Below are 18,396 nucleotides of genomic sequence, written 5' to 3' on the forward strand. Positions count from 1 at the left end.
GGGAGCTTTTTGTTGATTTGCTTTTTCTATTTATATTTATAAAAATAAGAAAAAGCAAAATATAATGGAATCGCTTTTATGTGTCATCAAATGTATAAGTGCGTGTTAATTGTTAAATGAAGGAAAGGCGTGTTGGAATATTAGAGGATTTCTTATCCTGAAAGACTGACACGTCATTATTTTAACCCTCCTTGTTCATTTTTTATCGTTTCGCTCACGTCACTGCTTATGTTTCTACTTTACCGTATTTTTATTTTTTTTTCCCATTTTTCATAGTAATATTAATTCGAAGTCATGTTGGGCATCATTCAAGAAGGTAGCTTTTTATAAAGGATTTTTTCATATTAAAGATTCATAGTCAAGATTAGTTCAAAGAGTAGGGGCCATTTAGTGTGATAGATAAAGAAGATTTAATTCTGAGATAATTTTTGAGTGACCTTTAATATCATTAGTCACGCAATATATTCATCCATTTATTACGTGAATACGCTTCCAATCAGCACATAAGTTTTACTTTACTGTTTGATTTTATTGAATTCTTATATTAATAATATTTTATTTAGTTTTAGTAAATAAAGATAAATTTATTGTTTGTTCTTAATATTAATTAATTAAATTTAAATAATTACATATATATTAGTATTTTAATTTTAATTTTCAAATATAGCTAATAATATGATTTTAGTAAAATAATTGCTTAATTAATAGTTTTTTTTTTTAAGGAAGTGTTGGACAAAGTAAAATTAAACGGAGGAGAGTATGATCATATCGTATTTTAATCTGTTTTAAAAGGATATTAACGTCTTTATATATTCAGTGTTTTTTTTAGATATTTTGATTTAATTATTCTTGACGACTTATTCGATACTTAATGCTAGTAAAATACTTTATTTATGGGTGATTAAGATGACCCAGCGAAAGTCTCATTAATATTTTGTTTTTAAAGTGAAGGCATAGTAATGGTATCTTTTATATAATAAAATAATAATAATAATAATACTTGGCTTACTATGATAGACTATTTTTTTAATTTTGAAATTCTATAGTCAGAGAGAATTTATTTGCTGGATTTCCTGATTAATAGATAAATAATAATAAAATATGTCATCTATTTTTCTTTAATCATACGGATCAAAAAATCTTAAATATTTTCTAATTGAGATTGATATATATAATTAAATGAGATGACATTTTTCATATGTTTAATCTAGTTACTTACTTAAAAGACAATTGAGAATACATACAAAAAAAATTAAAATTTAAACATATCTATTAAGAACACTTTATCATATATTCAGTTATATTAGAATAATTAGAAATATAATTTATCGATGTCATGATAAATGCATGTCTTACCAATAAAAATTGTGCTAAAATGAAACTCCTTCAATCAAATGAATTCGAATCTCCAGACTACGGAGTCACCTTTTATGATTCTCCCATATGAATAACTAGACATCGGAGCCCGTGCTAGCATGGGCCAATATGTATCATTTTTTGTTTCAATTTATGTGATAAAGACAAAATTAAAGAGTTAATTAAATTTTAATATTAATTTAAAATAGTTTAAATTTTTAATTATTGTTATCTATGGTAAAAAAATTTTTTATGTCTTTTAACATTCTAAATTGCTAATTATTGTTGTATGATTTATAATATTTTTTACGTAATTTTGAAATAATAAAGGTTATTTCTTCTTTCTAAATTTATGTGGTACTTATAAAAATTTGAGATTCAATCAATTTTTTTTGTCTTTAATAAATTTTATTGTTAATTACTGTAAATTATTGTACTTTCTAAGTAATTTTCAAATAATATATATTATTTTATTTGTCCAATTTATGTGTCACCGATAAAATTTGAAGAGTTAATCAGATCTTTGACATATTTTTATATCTTTTGAATATTTAAGTAAATAATTATTGTAATTTATAATATTTTATACAATTATTTAAAAAAAATAAACAACAAACAAAATGAATTCATCATAGGAAAATTACCAAAGCATCCTTGAATACATCAATAATGGGTCCCACCTCTTGTTTAAAAAAATATGCATATTGGGAGGATATTTTTGTCCAAAGTGGAAATAGAATAAGTATAAAACATTAAAGTCTTTTAAAATTTTAAATTGTTAATTCTTATTGTATGATTTGTAATAATTTTACGCCATTTGCAAGTAATAGAGGTCATTTCTTCTTTTTCAATTTATGTAGTACTAAAAAAAATTTGAGATTCAATAAAAAAAAATTGTCTTTGAAATATTTCTAGCTGTTAATTACTGTAATTTATAGTACTTTCTAAGAAATTTTCAAATAATATATATTATTTCATTTGTCCCAATTTATGTGTCACCGATAAAATTTGAAGAGTCAATCAGATCTTTTATATATTTGTATATCTTTTAAATATTTAAGTAATTAATATCGTGATTCATAATATTTTATACAATTATTAGTATAGTAAAATAAATTTAAAAGAAACAAACAAAACGAATTCATCATAGGAAATTACCAAAGCATCCTTCAATACATCAATAATGGGTCCGACTTTTTGTTTTTAAGAAATTGTACATTCAAAGGATATTTTTGTCCAAGGTGAAAATATTGTGTAAAAAATGTGTATTTATTGTGATTTTGAATGTTTTGTGAGGTAATAGGACGCACGCAAAGTTAAGGTGTCTTTTTGAAAATCTGGGACAACTTCAAGTATCACTTAATGTTTTTTTCTGAAAATCTAATTTACTTTCGTCAACTATGTGTCAAATCAAAATAAGATTAACAAATTCAAAAGGAATGAGTAATAAATAACTCATACAATGACATATTTATTATTTAAAAGAAGTACTCATTTTAGTTGAAAGTTAACAAGATAATTACAATGTAACTAAATACTATAAAAATCTTTGTATTGTGGCTTATTATATATATATATATATATATATATATATATATATATATATATATATATATTACTATATAAGAAGAGGGAATAAGTATTCACCACAAGTCAACATGTGTTCCAATAAGAAGAGGGAATAACCAATATATTTATAAAAAGAAATGACATATAAAATAAAATGGAGAGAGTATTGGTTATTCAAAATGAAAAAGGACAAAACACGTATAAAATTAAAAGATATATAAAAAAAAGTTGGTTTTACTCTCAAACATAAAAAGTAACATATGTTATTAAAAACTTTAATAAAAAGTACTATAATTTACAATAAATAATAACTTAAAATATTTACAAGACAACAAAAAAAACAAACTAATTTTTGTACTGCTTGTGTCACATAAATTATGATTGGGATGATTTTAAAATTTTAATTTTGGTTATACATTATAAAATAGCCGAAAAATTGAATGATATAATTTTTTTAAAAATATCCGAATGAATCGTCCTATCGATAACCCTAATGTTACTTCTACTCTGTTTATTTTTACTTAAATTTAGAAAGATATGCTTCATTTCTACCCTCAATCTTATCGCTACATTTATTCGCTATTTAAAATTGAAATTAAATAGACAAATGACAAATAAGTTTCTATATTAGCTCACTTATGAGCAAAATATATTATAACAATCTTTACTAATTTTATAACAATACATAAACTATACTCCCTTCGTCCAATATTAGATAGGCATTTCCAACTTTACATGGTGATTAAGAAATCATTAATAAATTGGAAGACTTCACCATTTTGCCCTTTGTTTATATCAATGCACATTGAAATGAGTTACAAAAAATACACATACAATATAAGAATGGTTATATTAATTGTAGGGGTAAAATGGAAAAGAATTAATTAATTCTATCCTAATTTAATAAGTGCTCAAATAATATGAAAAAAATAAAATTAGTAAGATTCTCATCTAATATGGGACGGAGAGAGTATTAGTTTTTGAAAATGGAAAAGGACAAAACACATATAAAATTAAAAGACATATAAAAAAGAGTTGGTTTAACTCTCAAACATAAAAAGTAACATATGTTATTAAATATTTTAATAAAAAGTACTATAATTTACAATAAATAATAACTTAAAATATCTACAAGACAACAAAAAAACACACTAATTTTTGTACTGCTTGTGTCACATAAATTAGGATTGGGATGATTTTAAAATTTTAATTTTGGTTATACATTATAAAACAGCCGAAAAATTGAATGATATAATTTTTTAAAAAATAACCGAATGAATCTCCTATCGATAACCCTAATGTTACTTCTACTTAAATTTAGAAAGATATGCTTCATTTCTACCCTCAATCTTATCGCTACATTTATTTGCTATTTAAAATTGAAATTAAATAGACAAATGACAAATAAGTTTCTATATTAGCTCACTTATGAGCAAAATATATTATAACAATCTTTACTAATTTTATAACTATACATAAACTATACTCCCTCCGTCTCATATTAGATGGGCATTTCCAACTTTACACGGTGATTAAGAAATCATTCATACATTGGAAGACTCACCATTTTGCCCTTTGTTTATATCAATGCACATTGAAATGAGTTATAAAAAATACACATACAATATAGGAATGGTCATATTAATTGTAGGGGTAAAATGGAAAATAATTAATTAATTCTATCCTAATTTAATAAGTGCTCAAATAATATGAAAAAAATATTTTTAGTAAGATTCTCATCTAATATGAAACGAAGGGAGTAACAATATAACTTTATTAATGTGGACCCGGATAATACCCGGGCTTTTTTTACTAGTATATATAGATATATAGATAAGTGCGATTTAGTAAACGTCCTTTTCTTTAAATACTTTATTTATTTGCTTGTTTTAGTCTTTTCTTGTTCGAGATGAATTTGACCCATGTGATGAGTTTCTCCACTTTTTCCGCCTTTAGTTTTTACCTTCTAATTTTTGTTTGTTTGTTTCTTTTTTATTGTAAAACGTAATTTTATAATCATACTCCAAGCCTCAACATTTTTACAAAGTCAATGACCACATGTGAGAGGCTGGCTATACATATTGTAATTTTTATAGTTAAGGTGATATAATAATCTCACGTCCATTTTTACTTCATCACAACTTCTTTTTGAGATTTAAATAATAAGAACTTTAATTTGCTCAATATTTTAATATATATATATATATATATATATATATATATTTATTTATTGTTAATGTATGAAATTTTTTACAAGATAGGTTGAGAGTAGCTTTCGTACGGATAATAAAAGAAGTGAGACTGAGATAATTTGAACATGTGAAGAGGATATTTTTAGATACTTCACTGTAGAGCTGTGCGAGGTTAAATATAGTAGATATCGAATACAATGAGAGTTAGAGGTATAACACAAATCATCTCACATTAAAATATAGGAGATTGTGACAATCACAAATCGAAATAAAAGGTTATATAGTAGCTCAGTTGATCTTTTTCTCGCTTTTAACTACTAAGCATATATAATATGATTATATATATACATTACACATTGATTATATATTTATATTTTACATCAATTAATTATTTTTCATCTAAATAGTCGGATGAATGAGTATTTAGATTTATTCTTATTCTTATATACAAAATATCTTTAATTTTGGATAAGGACCTTAGTCCATATACATATTTTATATAAACTTTTATGTTACCTTTCTAACTTACTGGTACGCTAGTGCTTGAACAACTTGTGTTTAATGTTTATTGTGTTAGTAAAGAAAGTCCCACTCCCAAAATAAATAAACGAACAAATAAAAGAAAAAGTTATTTAAGTACTACAGTAAAGTATGGTGAGGACAGAAGGGTAATTTAGCCACCTCTAGTTTTCGGTTTTACTCTACGCCTCTTGGAAGCAACTTGAAAGATGTGACACTTCGCCGTAACGGGAAATGAAAACTTTCTCCTTTAGACTAACGGAAAACCCACGTCATCCAATCATCCCCACTCTCGCGAGTACAATTAAACTTGCTACAATCGCTTTTCCTTTTCTTTTGACAAAAACTCGCTCACCTTAACCACCGTGATCCCAAACCACATAGGAACAAATTCAATACCTCACAACTTATTTGTTTTTCTGCATATTTTAGGATTAAGTTTATAATTATTAAATTTGAAGATAAATAAAGATCTTATCAGAAAAAAAATAATCTAATAAATAATCTAATATCATTATTTCATAAAGATAGAAACAATTCCTAAAAAGTAAAAGAACCGGGACTAAACGATTACCCGGCGAGTTGGGCTGTTTTGAGCACGTGTACCAAAGCGACTTAAAGAGGAATTTGAACCATACTATAAAGTACTACTTCTACTATGGGTTATTGCCAATTGGTGGGGCCTACAAAGCAAATTGTTGGAAAAGCTAACGGTGGCCAAAGGAAAATGGGGACCATTATTAGTGGGGTCTACGTTAAGTGTCGATATCCTAGCGCGCTTTCTTCAATGTACGTGGCCATCTTTGCGTGTTATAAATACTATCCAATATCCATACAAATACACGCAATTAGAATATGGCATTTCTGTTTTGTTACATATCACATTCTCATTTATTATATATAAAATAATAATTTAAAAAATCTTTTATTATTGAACATTTGATTAATAATCAAGCAACCAATTAACCTTTATCTTAAATAAAATAATATTATTTTGAGTGATTTTATATATAGAGTCTGAGATAGTGTGAATTTAAATCTTACTCTTAGCTAGGTAGAGAGGTTGTGTCCAACTAGTAAGCTTGAATTACATTGTGTTTAATCACTTCTTTCGCCTACCTTTGCATTTTGTAATTATCTATAGTCAACTTTCATACCGCCTCACTAGTGTATTCGTGCATCTCTTCACATGTTTGGACAATTTAACTCTTGTTTAACACACAATTTATCCTCCATCCAGGTCACTCCTATTTTTATCCCTTATATTCTACTTTCTAATTTTATCTCTCCTAGTATACTTACACATTCGCATCATCATATTCATTTCCATAATTTTTATCTCTTAAACGTAAAAGTTCTTGACTAATCAATATTTCTTCCATATACAACATTTTTGTTTAAATTTTAATCATCACTCTATAAAATTTGCTTTTAAATTTTAGTAACACCTTTCAAGTACCCACAATGCTTTATAATCAAGAAATCATTTAATGGTATAGTTGTTACAATTCGTGAAACAAAATTTAACGATGAATTAGGAAAGAAATACTGTACTTTATTCAGTTATTGACTATTGACACCAATGTGCGTATATGCATGTGTCACACCTGTCCATGGTTAATACTTCTTTCGGTTGTGATGATTTATTTTTTCCAGAATGAAACAATAAGAGCTTTAACAAATATTTTATAATATTTTTTTAAATTATATTGATATACAATAAATTATAATTTATAGTATTTTTCATATTATTTTTAAATATTTAAAATTTTAATTTAAAATATTAATTTAATATAATATAATTTAACTTTTCAAATTAATTAAAATTAATTTTTGAAAAGACATGACAATTAAAAAGAAATAAATGACTAATGATTACCAAAATTTAAGGCCAAATTAAAGCGGTGGGTATCTAGACAAAGTCAATTTTCACATGTGAGCAGTTAAACATGTTTTGAGTAAAAAAAGATTTAAAGTTCAATTGCCCATTAACTCGCCATTAAAAGTTGAGAAAAGTTGCTGAAAGTTGTGTGTTCCAACCAAAAATGACAAAACATAACATTTTAAATGGATTTTTTATTGTATATACTATACATTGACATGAGAATTTGCAACTTATAATTCTAAATATTTTCATAAGTTAATCTAGTTATTAGCTTCAAAAATTAGTTAAATTGACTTCAAAGTGAAAGTAAAACGGAGTAACATTAAAGTGAATTCAACATATATATTGTTCTTTCTAATGTAACACGTGTACAACATATAAAATTAGAAATATATATATACTAAAGTACATTAATTTATTTTAAATCTTGAATCCATCCTTATTTTTTAAAATAAAAAAAGAACTTAAGAGATCGAAAATTAATCAAATGAAGCATTTAATATGAATTTTTTTTTTATGATCATCAATATCTAGGACCTAACTTTTCCTTTCTCACATTTTCTAAGTTGTACGTTTAAAAACAAATCACCGATAACCAATTGAAACTTTATTGCATGTGGAAGGTATAATTATTATTTTTAAAATCATGTTTCAAGTCTGATTGGTAATGACCACAATAATAATTACTTGAAGATTCAAATTGACAAATAAATTTACCCAAATTTCAATTTTTTTTTTTAAACTTTGAAATATCTTTGAAAATACATTCTTGAAGATTTTCTTAGAGTTTTCTAAAGATCTAAAATTTTGAGTTTAATAGGAAAAAATTGGCTTGTTCACTTCCATACGATATATGCATATGCTTAATTAATTTCGAATTGAGAGTAAAAAACATAGTACTCTTTGACTTGAGTTAACAATTTTTTATTATGTTTCTCATATGCAATTTACTAATAAATTTACTAATAAAATAAAGACAACTTGGAAGTAATATATAAGTAATGCTCCTGCGAGAGAGATTATTTGAGCATAACAATAGCGACAATATAAAAGTGTATTATTTCTGATAGACTCTAAACCTTAATCTTGAAAAAGCGTTTTCAAAATGAGATTTAAATTAAAAATAAAATAAAAGTGAAACAATTTGAAAGCATGCCTAAAATGGGCACTTTGTCCAACTTCTTTATTAGGCTCACAATTCGGCCCATGAAATGAGGCCCAAACGAATCTGTCGTTGATAATCGTCTACATTCCAATTTCTTGGGAGTCTTTATTGAACACAAAGGCAAAACCCGCAAGATGAAGGATTTTGTTAAACTGACAGCCTAGTCACCGGCATCATAGGGCCAAATTTCGTCCAGGTACATCCCCTCGAATTTTTCCCGTCTTCGTCAAAAAAACCCCACGAATTTCTATCACCCCTTTGTTTACCTTCTCTCTTTGTTTATACAAATATCATTCACAAAGCAACAAAAATCTTTGAACTATTTGGGTTTTCATCTGGACGATGCGATTCTACCGGAACTGCTATTCCGACTGTTGCCGCCGCTGCTGCTGCTTCTGCTCTTGTTACTGTTGTTGCTGTCCTTAATTTTCCGACGGGTTAGGGTTATATCTTTGTTTTCATTTGTGAATTGTTAGACTTTTGATTTGTTTGTTGCAAATTGTGATGGATTTGAGTCAATCTCAATCGAGTAATCTGTCGTTAGGGTTTATTACTCATGTCTCACCGGTGATGACCGCACCCAATCGGTCTCATATCGTCGATGATTCGATTGCTTTTCAGATCGATTCTAGGGTTAAGGACCAATCGTATCCGGTTACGCCGGTTCCACTTCAACTGATGGATAAACAAACGAAGGAGAATGGGAAGGAGGGGGGAGAGAGTGCGGATGAGGAGAGGGATGTCGAGGAGTTTCGAATTTTAGGGCATTCCATGTGTATTAAGCGGAAGAGAGATACTGATGCGACTTCGTCTTCTTCCTCTTCGAAGAGTTTTAGGGCTACGAGTTCTAATGAGAATTTGCTAGGGCTTGAATCGCGAAGAAATGCGGTTAGGGCTTGGGGTAATCAGGGTTTACAGGCAGCTGACCCGGATATATTTGAGATTATGGAGAAGGAGAAGCAGAGGCAGTACAAAGGGATTGAACTGATTGCTTCTGAAAATTTTGTATGCAAGGCTGTGATGGAGGCTTTAGGGAGCCATTTAACAAATAAGTATTCTGAAGGAGCACCGGGTGCAAGGTATTATGGTGGTAATCAGTTTATAGATGAAATTGAGACATTATGTTGTAAGCGTGCATTAACTGCTTTTGGACTTGACCCGGAGAATTGGGGTGTGAATGTGCAACCATATTCATGTACTTCAGCAAACTTTGCAGTTTATACAGGCTTATTACTGCCTGGTGATCGTATAATGGGATTGGATACACCATCTGGTGGAAACACAAGTCACGGGTATTATCTTCCTAATGGGAGGAGAGTTTCAGGGGCTTCAATTTTCTTTGAGTCTCTGTCTTACAAGGTTGACCCCCAAACTGGGTATGTAGATTTTGATAAGCTCGAGGAAAGGGCTCTTGATTTCCGTCCCAAGATACTTATATGTGGGGGGAGTTCGTATCCCCGGGAATGGGATTATGCAAAGTTTAGACAGATTGCTGACAAATGTGGTGCGGTTTTGTTGTGTGATATGGCACAAATTAGTGGTCTGATTGCTGCAAAGGTAATCTTTCAAGCTTTCTGATTATTTTTTATGCTCATTCATTTCATTCATGCATCAGTTTAAATTTCTTCTTAATGACTGAAGTGCTTACTGCTGATGTTTTGTTTGAAAGCAAGAAGGATCAACCCAATAACATTTGCTTCTGTCCAGTTACTTCCACGTATAGAAGCCTTTGAATTTTAGCTATTTAATTAGGCCAACTAACTAGAGTTTACTGATTCTTATATACCCCTTCAAAAAAAAAAAAACAGCGAGCTTACTGAAGCAAGTTTCCCTTATGGTACCTTTATTGGCATCACTTGCTTAATGTGTAAGTTATCTGATTGAAATTTTTTGCCCTTTTTAATTCATGATTAGTTTGTGGATTATTGTTCTAGCTATAGTGTCATTTTTTCATATGCTGTATGAATTAATAGGCAATTTGACTGCAAAACGATCATGTGCCACTCAATTTTGAGGTCTTAAGATAATGCTTGCTTGTTGATTTCAGTATGTTACTATATGCCATTGAATTCATGTTTTTTTTTGTGTGGTGTGTGCACGCGCGCATGTGTATTTATACCCTTGGGGGTATTGGTGTTGTCTCCAATTAAAGTAACTGAGCTATAATTATCCTTGTTACGGCCGTGAATTTTTGAATCTGTTACCACTCCGTCTGAAGGGATTTAGTGTGATAAAGGGTCAACTGATTTTTATTTTTGAGTTTGCTCCTGAGTTCACTTTGTTAGAATATTATATATATATATTTGACTTTCTGGAGAAATAAAAGCTTTTACAGTTTGGTATAGTTTTTAATGGAAAGATAGGATGTCTAAGGGGGGAGTATTGCGGGAATCTGTAAGACATGTCACCCTTAGTCAATCTTGCTTCATGAGTAAATGTTTTGGTGTCATTTCATGCCTTAAGCCCTGCCTGCTATTTGCTGTATGAATTATTTCCTCTCTAATCCTATCAGAGTTAATTTGTAATTTGTCCTTTTATTGCATTTGTAATCCACAAACTTGCTAATCTGTGGCATGGTTTTTGCTGCAGGAATGCACGAGTCCGTTTGATTATTGTGATATAGTTACTTCAACAACTCACAAAAGTCTTCGAGGTCCCAGGGGAGGTATTATCTTTTATAGGAAAAGTTCAAAGCCAAGAAAGAGAGGTCTGCTCTTGAATCAAGGTGATGGCAGTGATAAGTATGATTTTGAGGAAAAGATAAACTTTGCTGTTTTTCCTGCACTGCAAGGAGGGCCACACAACAACCATATTGCTGCCCTCGCCATAGCATTGAAGCAAGTGGCTACTCCTGATTACAAGGCTTATATGCAACAAGTTAAGAGAAATGCTCAGGCGTTGGCAGCGGCTTTATTGAGAAGAAACTGCAGACTGGTTACTGGAGGGACTGACAATCACATGATATTGTGGGATCTAAGAAATCTTGGGTTAACAGGTAGAAATCTTTTCTGTTATACCTCTTGCCACAGTCTCTTTTGTTCATTGAGTTATGTCATTTGTCTCTGGTGAACATTTTTTTTGTTTTTTTTTTTAAAATATGGTAACTATTTTTGTCTTTGGTGAAATACATTGATGAAATCTGCTTATTTCTTGTGGCTTATACCATAATTTTCCTCTCCCTGTCTATTTGGATATTTCTTTTAAGAATGAATTGGAAAATTAAGGGGCAGTGGAGTAGGATACTATCAATCAACTAAGCCTCCAGCATTAAATAGTTAGGTCAGCTATATGCTTGCTTTGTGACAGTTCCATTACAGTCGACTAAGATACTGCTGAAAACAAAAATAAGAAACCAGTCTAGTCTTTGTAAGGCAATTGACATTTCTGGTCATAGGCACTGGGTCATTATTCATCTCTTCTCCCGCTTCATTAAAAAAATCATCCATCTCTTCTTCGTTCATGTTTTATTCCTATCATTTACTGTCAATTCCCTAGCACCGGTTTCGCACTTGACTTCTTTATCAGTTTTGCTACTGAATTGTACATTTCTTCTTCGATGAAGTTAGTAAATTCTATGACCTTGGGATCAACATTTATCCAAGTTTGGCAGTATATCTCATTAGGTTTGGTCTCGAGATTTCTTTAAAAGTCTGATGATTGTCAAGAGGCAATTAATCCGCCCAAATCTTACTTGTGGTGAGATGTCTTGGCTGCTTGTCATATATTGATTCCGTCCCGCTCAATTGAATGTCTTGTTTAAGTTTTGAGTTGATTACTAAAAGAACAGTCAAATTGTTGAGAAATGGAGATCGTGTGGGAGGCACCAGTTTTGTTTTTGTGCAGTTCTTACTACTTGAGTGTTGTCCTATCTCTAGCATTATGAACAGAACATGGAGACATGTATTTTAAATTTGAGAGTTAGTTGGTTGCAGTTAACATGGCAATAACATGAGATAAGGATCATGGACACCAATGTGCTAAAGATAAATAGTAGTAATTTTAGCTTATAATTGTTATTAAAAAATATTTGTAATCTTTGCAAATATTCTTTTGACATGAAAAGCATCTACAATTGTTAAATGGCATGTGAGGTCGGTTTTCCCAGAGAGTTAAGTCCCAGCATAGTTGCCGACACAGTCTGAAAGTAGAGTGTTTCTATGTATAAGACAAAGCATTTACTATTGTTCAATGCCTGTGATGTAGGTATCAAGGAGAGTTAACTCCTAGCATAACCCAGCACAACTCAATATTATCAAAGACGAAAAGGTTTATAAGGTTTCCTTGTGTTTACCAGCAATGTGAAATTAAAAAAAACCAACTTTTGTGAAGGCAGCGTGTAATATGAAAAGAAAAACTATGCCAATCACGTTAAAAATAATGTTGGATTTCTGACTTGTAAGCTATTTTCAAATTCATATTGGTGATTACTTGTGTTAAATTTCTAATTTGTTATTCCCAATTATTAATGTCCATCCATAAAATTTTTTGACAATCAATCTATCACTGTCATCTACAGTTATTTGTTTGAAGCGGGCCATAAATGTGGCGATGTGCCTAGAATAGGCCTTTAACAACACTTGCTCAGCTAGGGTATTATAGGCATTGATTAATTTACTTGTACACTTCAAAAATAAACTGATCATCCCGTGCCAATTCTATTGCTTGTGATTCTGGGACAGGATGTTCCTATTTCAATATGATTAGAATTGCAGTTGCTGACTTGCTTTGCGGGTTTTGAATGTATTGGTGATGATCTTTGTACTTCTATGTTGCAGGTAAGAATTTTGAGAAGGTCTGCGAGTTGTGTCACATCACTCTCAACAAAGTAATGGTCTTTGATGATAATGGAAGTATTACTCCTGGAGGTGTGAGGATCGGTAAGTTTGGATATGGAGGCACATATATCAAATTTTAGGAGTTGAAATGCTGTTTGCGTAATCAATTTTTCTTGTTCTGACTGCAGGGACCCCTGCTATGACATCACGAGGCTGTATAGAGAGTGATTTTGATACGATGGCAGATTTCCTCCTCAAGGCAGCACAGATTACAAATTCGATACAGAGAGAACATGGAAAGCTCGCTAAGGGTTTTCTGAAAGGCATTGAGAACAATAAAGATGTTATTGAGTTACGAACACGTGTTGAAAATTTTGCATCCCTCTTTGCAATGCCTGGGTTTGAAGTATAATCTAGCTGGAAATCTTGTTCTGGTGGAGGAATTCTTTCTTTTTTTGTTGACCAACCTTTGTTGTGGATAGGGAGAACAGCGGTGCACCCAACTTGTGGTTAGTGATTGAGTAGGCTTATATGATGTGTTCACGTTTCCCTTGAGCTTAGCAAGCCTGGATTAACTTATGATATGCCACAATGGAGTGTTTTGCATCCTTATCTATTGCCATGGTAAATTGAAGTAATGGTCTGTGTCAGTTTTTTTTGTCAAGGGTTTTGGTAAATTAAATAGTGTTATGTCACAGGGGGACCTGATTCATTCTCCTATAGCTATTTTAAATACACTCATTTTGGGTCTCATTATTCTTGGCTGTAACTATATTATTATATCTTTAATATTCAACTTGTATATACTCTATAGTTCTCTCATTGAAGAGGTTACAAGGTTGATTGTACGTAAACCTGATTAAAAAAGAAACGAAGGAAAATGAAAGGGAAGGTTTGAAATAATGTCTTAAATTTAAAGTTAAGTGTTGAGTGTTAATATCTTTAATTTATGTTGTTCCCCTTCCATTTTAAGTGTTGATGAGTCGTCTTGCTAGAGCTACTGTTGGAGTGCCTTAGATTAGCAGCAGTTTCAGTCTCTATTATAATCAGGTTCAGTACTTTTTTTTTTTTTTTTTTTTTTTTACCGTGGTTTCCGGGCGTCGCTTTGCGAACCCGACTAGCTGTACCCACCGGGTCCCGCTGTTTCAAGGCGGGTCCACCACGGTTAGTTCCACGGGGCCCTGGAGACGCGGCCGGTTTGTAATGCCTCCAGTGGCCCTGCTGGGGCTCGAACCGGCGACCTGAAGGACTTTGTCCCAGGCCTTTACCAGCTGAGCTACCCCTCAGGGTTAATCAGGTTCAGTACTTTGTGGATTTATTGAATGTGTTTATTATATGAAAGAGCTGATAAGAGTAGAATATTTAGTAGGTGTTCAGGTCATTTGCCGTTCCTTGCCTCTGAGAAGATTGCATTCTACTCAAGGTAACCTAATGCTAAGAATGGAGTTGGCACAGTTAAGATGCCAAAACATTAGAGTACATTTCGACCAGGTGTAGCAACTTTGTTTAAAAGTGTGTCCAATAAGGTTATAGCAAGTGCAGAAAGAAAGTTGTTTGGGGGTTGGAGATATTGGGAAAAGACGTGAAAAGTTGGGAAACCAGAATCATGATTTGGATAGTTGAAAGGAACAAGTCTGAGTTGCAAGTTGTAAAGAAGAAAAGGAGGATAATAATTAGAGAAGAAAATCACAATTTTCACAGCCACAGGGAACAGATGACATGTCAGAGGTAGGATACAAGAAAATGAGTATAGACTCTGTTGACAGCAGCCACAGAGAGGTAGCTGCTTGTTTTCTACTAATCATCATTTATTCGACTATACTAATACTAGTAACATAATAACAACAACAACAACATGCTACAATGTACTCTTCTCATTGTTTGCTTCCTTGAAAAAATAGACATCCTTTTCTGGGAATCAGACAAAAGCTTCCACAGTTAAAAGAAAGAAAAAGAGATGAATGCTAGCAGCCAGGAATCTCATGATCCTTCTCTTCCTCTGTCTCCGCCCACTTCTCCATTACTTTTTTCACTACTAGAATCATTAGTAATTTACTAATACAACTCATGAATGATTCTCAATAAAATTTCTACTATGTGAAATTCAATTATCACTCTTCGGATACTTACTTTATATGTCCCTGGACAAGGAATTTTAAATATAGGGTTGTAACCAAAATTAAACTAAACGGACACCTCTTATGACCAAAATTAGCAAACTATTTTTCAGTACCTTTTGCGAGCTGTTTCTGCTATTTTCCTGTTTGAATTTGTACTAGTCATGTTAGCTGTCTCGTTTTTAAAAAGAAAATCGTTGAATTGCCTTATCAGAAAAGCTAAAAAGTACCTTTTTTTTTTCTTCCCAACATCAACTTTTAGGCTGTTTAATAAATCAAAGATTTTTTTAACTTTTAAGATCCTTAATTAATCAAGGTTCAAAAACATCAAGTTTTAATGAGAATTAGACAAAACTTAATTGCAAGAAAAAGGGGATTGTTGGCTGTGATTATAACCAACAAAGAAAGTTAAAAAGATGTATCTAATGTGTGTTATTAACATTATTAAGAAGCTGTCATTTTCTACAAAATAGTTGTGTCATGTGGGCAGGAAGCATCATTCCTTTTTATTTACTTTATATTTAGGTGGTATCACATTCTTTTCCAATTGACAGAAGAGCATCTTCTAATTTCAGTAAACCTAAACCTAGCTAACCTGTCTATTATAAAAATTCAATTTTTTGTTTGTTTGTTAAGACAACACCTACTAAAACATAGTAGTATAATAAATTATTCTTTCAACTCCTATGTTTCCTCAACACATCAAAATGTTGCCTTTGAACAAGTATTTATTATGTTAGTTGGGATAATCATTTATGTATCTTCATCTTTGTATGGTTGGGGAATAAATAACCTTTAAGTAGTCGAATTGTAATCATAATCATCATTGTAAATCAATGATGCAGGAGAGAGTGAGGGGAGGTTGGGGGGGGGGGGGGGATCTTTCATTTTTTTTTTTGGTAATTTATAAAGAGAGAGGACATTTTGGATGTAATGGTAAAATAATTGACATATTTATAGATACATGTTGATGGAGCTTATTAGAGATTCAACTAAACCTAATATTCTCGACACATGGCATAGTTACATACGTGAACTTGCTAAATGTGTTCAATACTAAGAACACAACAAGTTTAAATTATGAAAATTCGTCTTTGATCATAGAATGCCCCAACTCAAGTGAGGTCTAACCATAGTAACAAAATTCCTAGTTAAAGTGTAAGGACATGTAACAGGTCATAGGTGATATAACATTTATGTGTGGGGTATGAATTGGGAGTTAAATAAATACACAATATTCTATATGTGATTAAAGTGTAAGTAGTATACATATATATGATAATTGTGATTCTTATCAATCTTCTTATGTTATTCCCACTGAAGTGACTGCTGGCATTTGTCAGTAAAACAAGAACAGACAATTCTTATCTTTGATGCAGTTATATTGATGATAAAAGAGAAGAATCTACATTTTGAGTGGATATTTTTTTTATAATTCTTTTTATTTTTCATTGAAGCTATCTTTATCCAACATATTCTTCTTGTTTATAATGTCTACTTTTATTCAAAGGAAGAATCACATTCTGGTTTTTTATTTATTTTTTTCCCTTGAGGATAATAATATTCATGCATTACTTGACAGAGAAAACTTCCTCCTAAAGTTTTTCAAGACTAAACTTTAGCTGCAAAATAGGGAAAATGACATTTTAAAGATGTAAAAAAAACTACCCCACTAAGTTATTGTTACATTTCTAGCATCTCCTAATTAAGGCACATATGTGTCTTTAAATTACCTATGAGTGCACAAGTCCAAAAGTTTCTTTCTTCCTTCAACTATTTCATCAAAGAAGTCATCAAGTTGGCCAATGATGCTTTCTGCCCCACATTTCAACATTCCAAAGCAATCTTTCAAATTTTCAATCTTATCATGGATGTCAACTTGTGACAATACTACTCCACATTCTTTAGCTCTTTCTAGTTCAATTTTCAGCTCAGCCATGGCTACTCTTGCTCTTCGATACTCGAAAAGTAGGATCCCTGGGAGTTGTCCTTCAGCCTGATTCACCTCTGCTGCAACTCTTTGATACAATCTTGAAGTTGAAACCATAAAAGATGAACCAAAAACCATGTTCCCTTCATGACTACCATTTTGGTAAAAACTTGTTTGTGGCCAACAATATACAAGTCCACTTAGTAAAATAACCAAAAGCAATGAACTAACATTCTTCATTGCATAAAGCACTCCTCTGAACCCACTAAATCCATTGAATTTTGATCCTATCAGAACATTTTCGTCGAAATTCAATGATAAATCTTGCATTCTTGTTTCCATTAAGCTCTTGTTCTCTTCTTCAAGTCCTACTATTTCCCTCTGACATCGATTTATCGCTCGAATAACCTGCAATCAAGAAGAAATTAGAACTATTAAAGATTACAACTTAACACAAAAAAAAATGATCGATATAAAACACACAACCTGGCGGGAAAGCAGGGGATTTAAAATGTGGTGATCATCAAGAGAAGAAGCAAAATTAGCACCAGCAGTGTAATAATTCTCCATGCTTGTGATTGCTGATTTAAGAACATGGCAAGCTTCCCAAAGCCTTGAACTTTCATCCATATACTCATCAAGCCATTTTTCTCCAACAGGCAAATGTAACTTTTGGACTAGTAATGTTAATTGGGAATGAAAAGACCTTAAAGATGACAAAACATGTTGAAGAAAATGAAAAGACATGAAGTTTTGAGATAGGAATAAGTGATCAAGATTGTCAAGTCCTCTAGTTAAGAAGTTGTAGAATCCATTAACAGAAGTTGTAGATGAAGAATGACTCATCATGAAGTTTTTTTTTTTTTTTCAAGAGAAGAAAAGGTGATG

The 18,396-nt window shown here is 31.1% G+C and overlaps 2 protein-coding genes across 2 annotated transcripts; one reads left to right on the forward strand and one right to left on the reverse strand.

Annotated features, from left to right (window-relative positions):
* The first annotated feature begins 8,957 nt into the window (after positions 1-8,957).
* LOC125816327 (serine hydroxymethyltransferase 7-like) lies at positions 8,958-14,255 on the forward strand. The gene is made up of 4 exons (XM_049495917.1): positions 8,958-10,243; positions 11,276-11,681; positions 13,462-13,563; positions 13,650-14,255. Exons 1-4 carry the CDS (start codon positions 9,191-9,193, stop codon positions 13,871-13,873), a joined length of 1,785 nt encoding a protein of 594 aa, XP_049351874.1. The 5' UTR covers positions 8,958-9,190; the 3' UTR covers positions 13,874-14,255.
* Positions 14,256-17,301: 3,046 nt separating this feature from the next.
* Positions 17,302-18,378, reverse strand: LOC125816344 (uncharacterized). The gene is made up of 2 exons (XM_049495938.1): positions 17,995-18,378; positions 17,302-17,916 (listed from the first exon to the last, which is right to left on the reverse strand). The coding sequence occupies exons 1-2, from the start codon at positions 18,355-18,357 to the stop codon at positions 17,308-17,310; spliced, it is 972 nt and encodes a 323-aa protein (XP_049351895.1). The 5' UTR covers positions 18,358-18,378; the 3' UTR covers positions 17,302-17,307.
* Positions 18,379-18,396: the final 18 nt, after the last annotated feature.

Source organism: Solanum verrucosum, unplaced genomic scaffold (genome assembly GCF_900185275.1).
Source record: "Solanum verrucosum unplaced genomic scaffold, falcon-dt-bn FXZP01000261.1, whole genome shotgun sequence".
Classification (NCBI taxonomy): domain Eukaryota; kingdom Viridiplantae; phylum Streptophyta; class Magnoliopsida; order Solanales; family Solanaceae; genus Solanum; species Solanum verrucosum.

What these genes read in the sequence shown, in the direction of transcription:
- LOC125816327 (XM_049495917.1), top strand. Translation starts at nt 9,191, where the DNA reads ATGGATTTGAGTCAATCTCAATCGAGTAATCTGTCGTTAGGGTTTATT. An exon ending in GTGGTCTGATTGCTGCAAAG is followed by an intron (nt 10,244 to 11,275) that starts GTAATCTTTCAA and finishes TTTTTGCTGCAG; the next exon opens with GAATGCACGAGTCCGTTTGA. An exon ending in AAGAAATCTTGGGTTAACAG is followed by an intron (nt 11,682 to 13,461) that starts GTAGAAATCTTT and finishes TCTATGTTGCAG; the next exon opens with GTAAGAATTTTGAGAAGGTC.
- LOC125816344 (XM_049495938.1), bottom strand. Translation starts at nt 18,357, where the DNA reads ATGATGAGTCATTCTTCATCTACAACTTCTGTTAATGGATTCTACAAC. An exon ending in ATCCCCTGCTTTCCCGCCAG is followed by an intron (nt 17,917 to 17,994) that starts GTTGTGTGTTTT and finishes TCTTGATTGCAG; the next exon opens with GTTATTCGAGCGATAAATCG.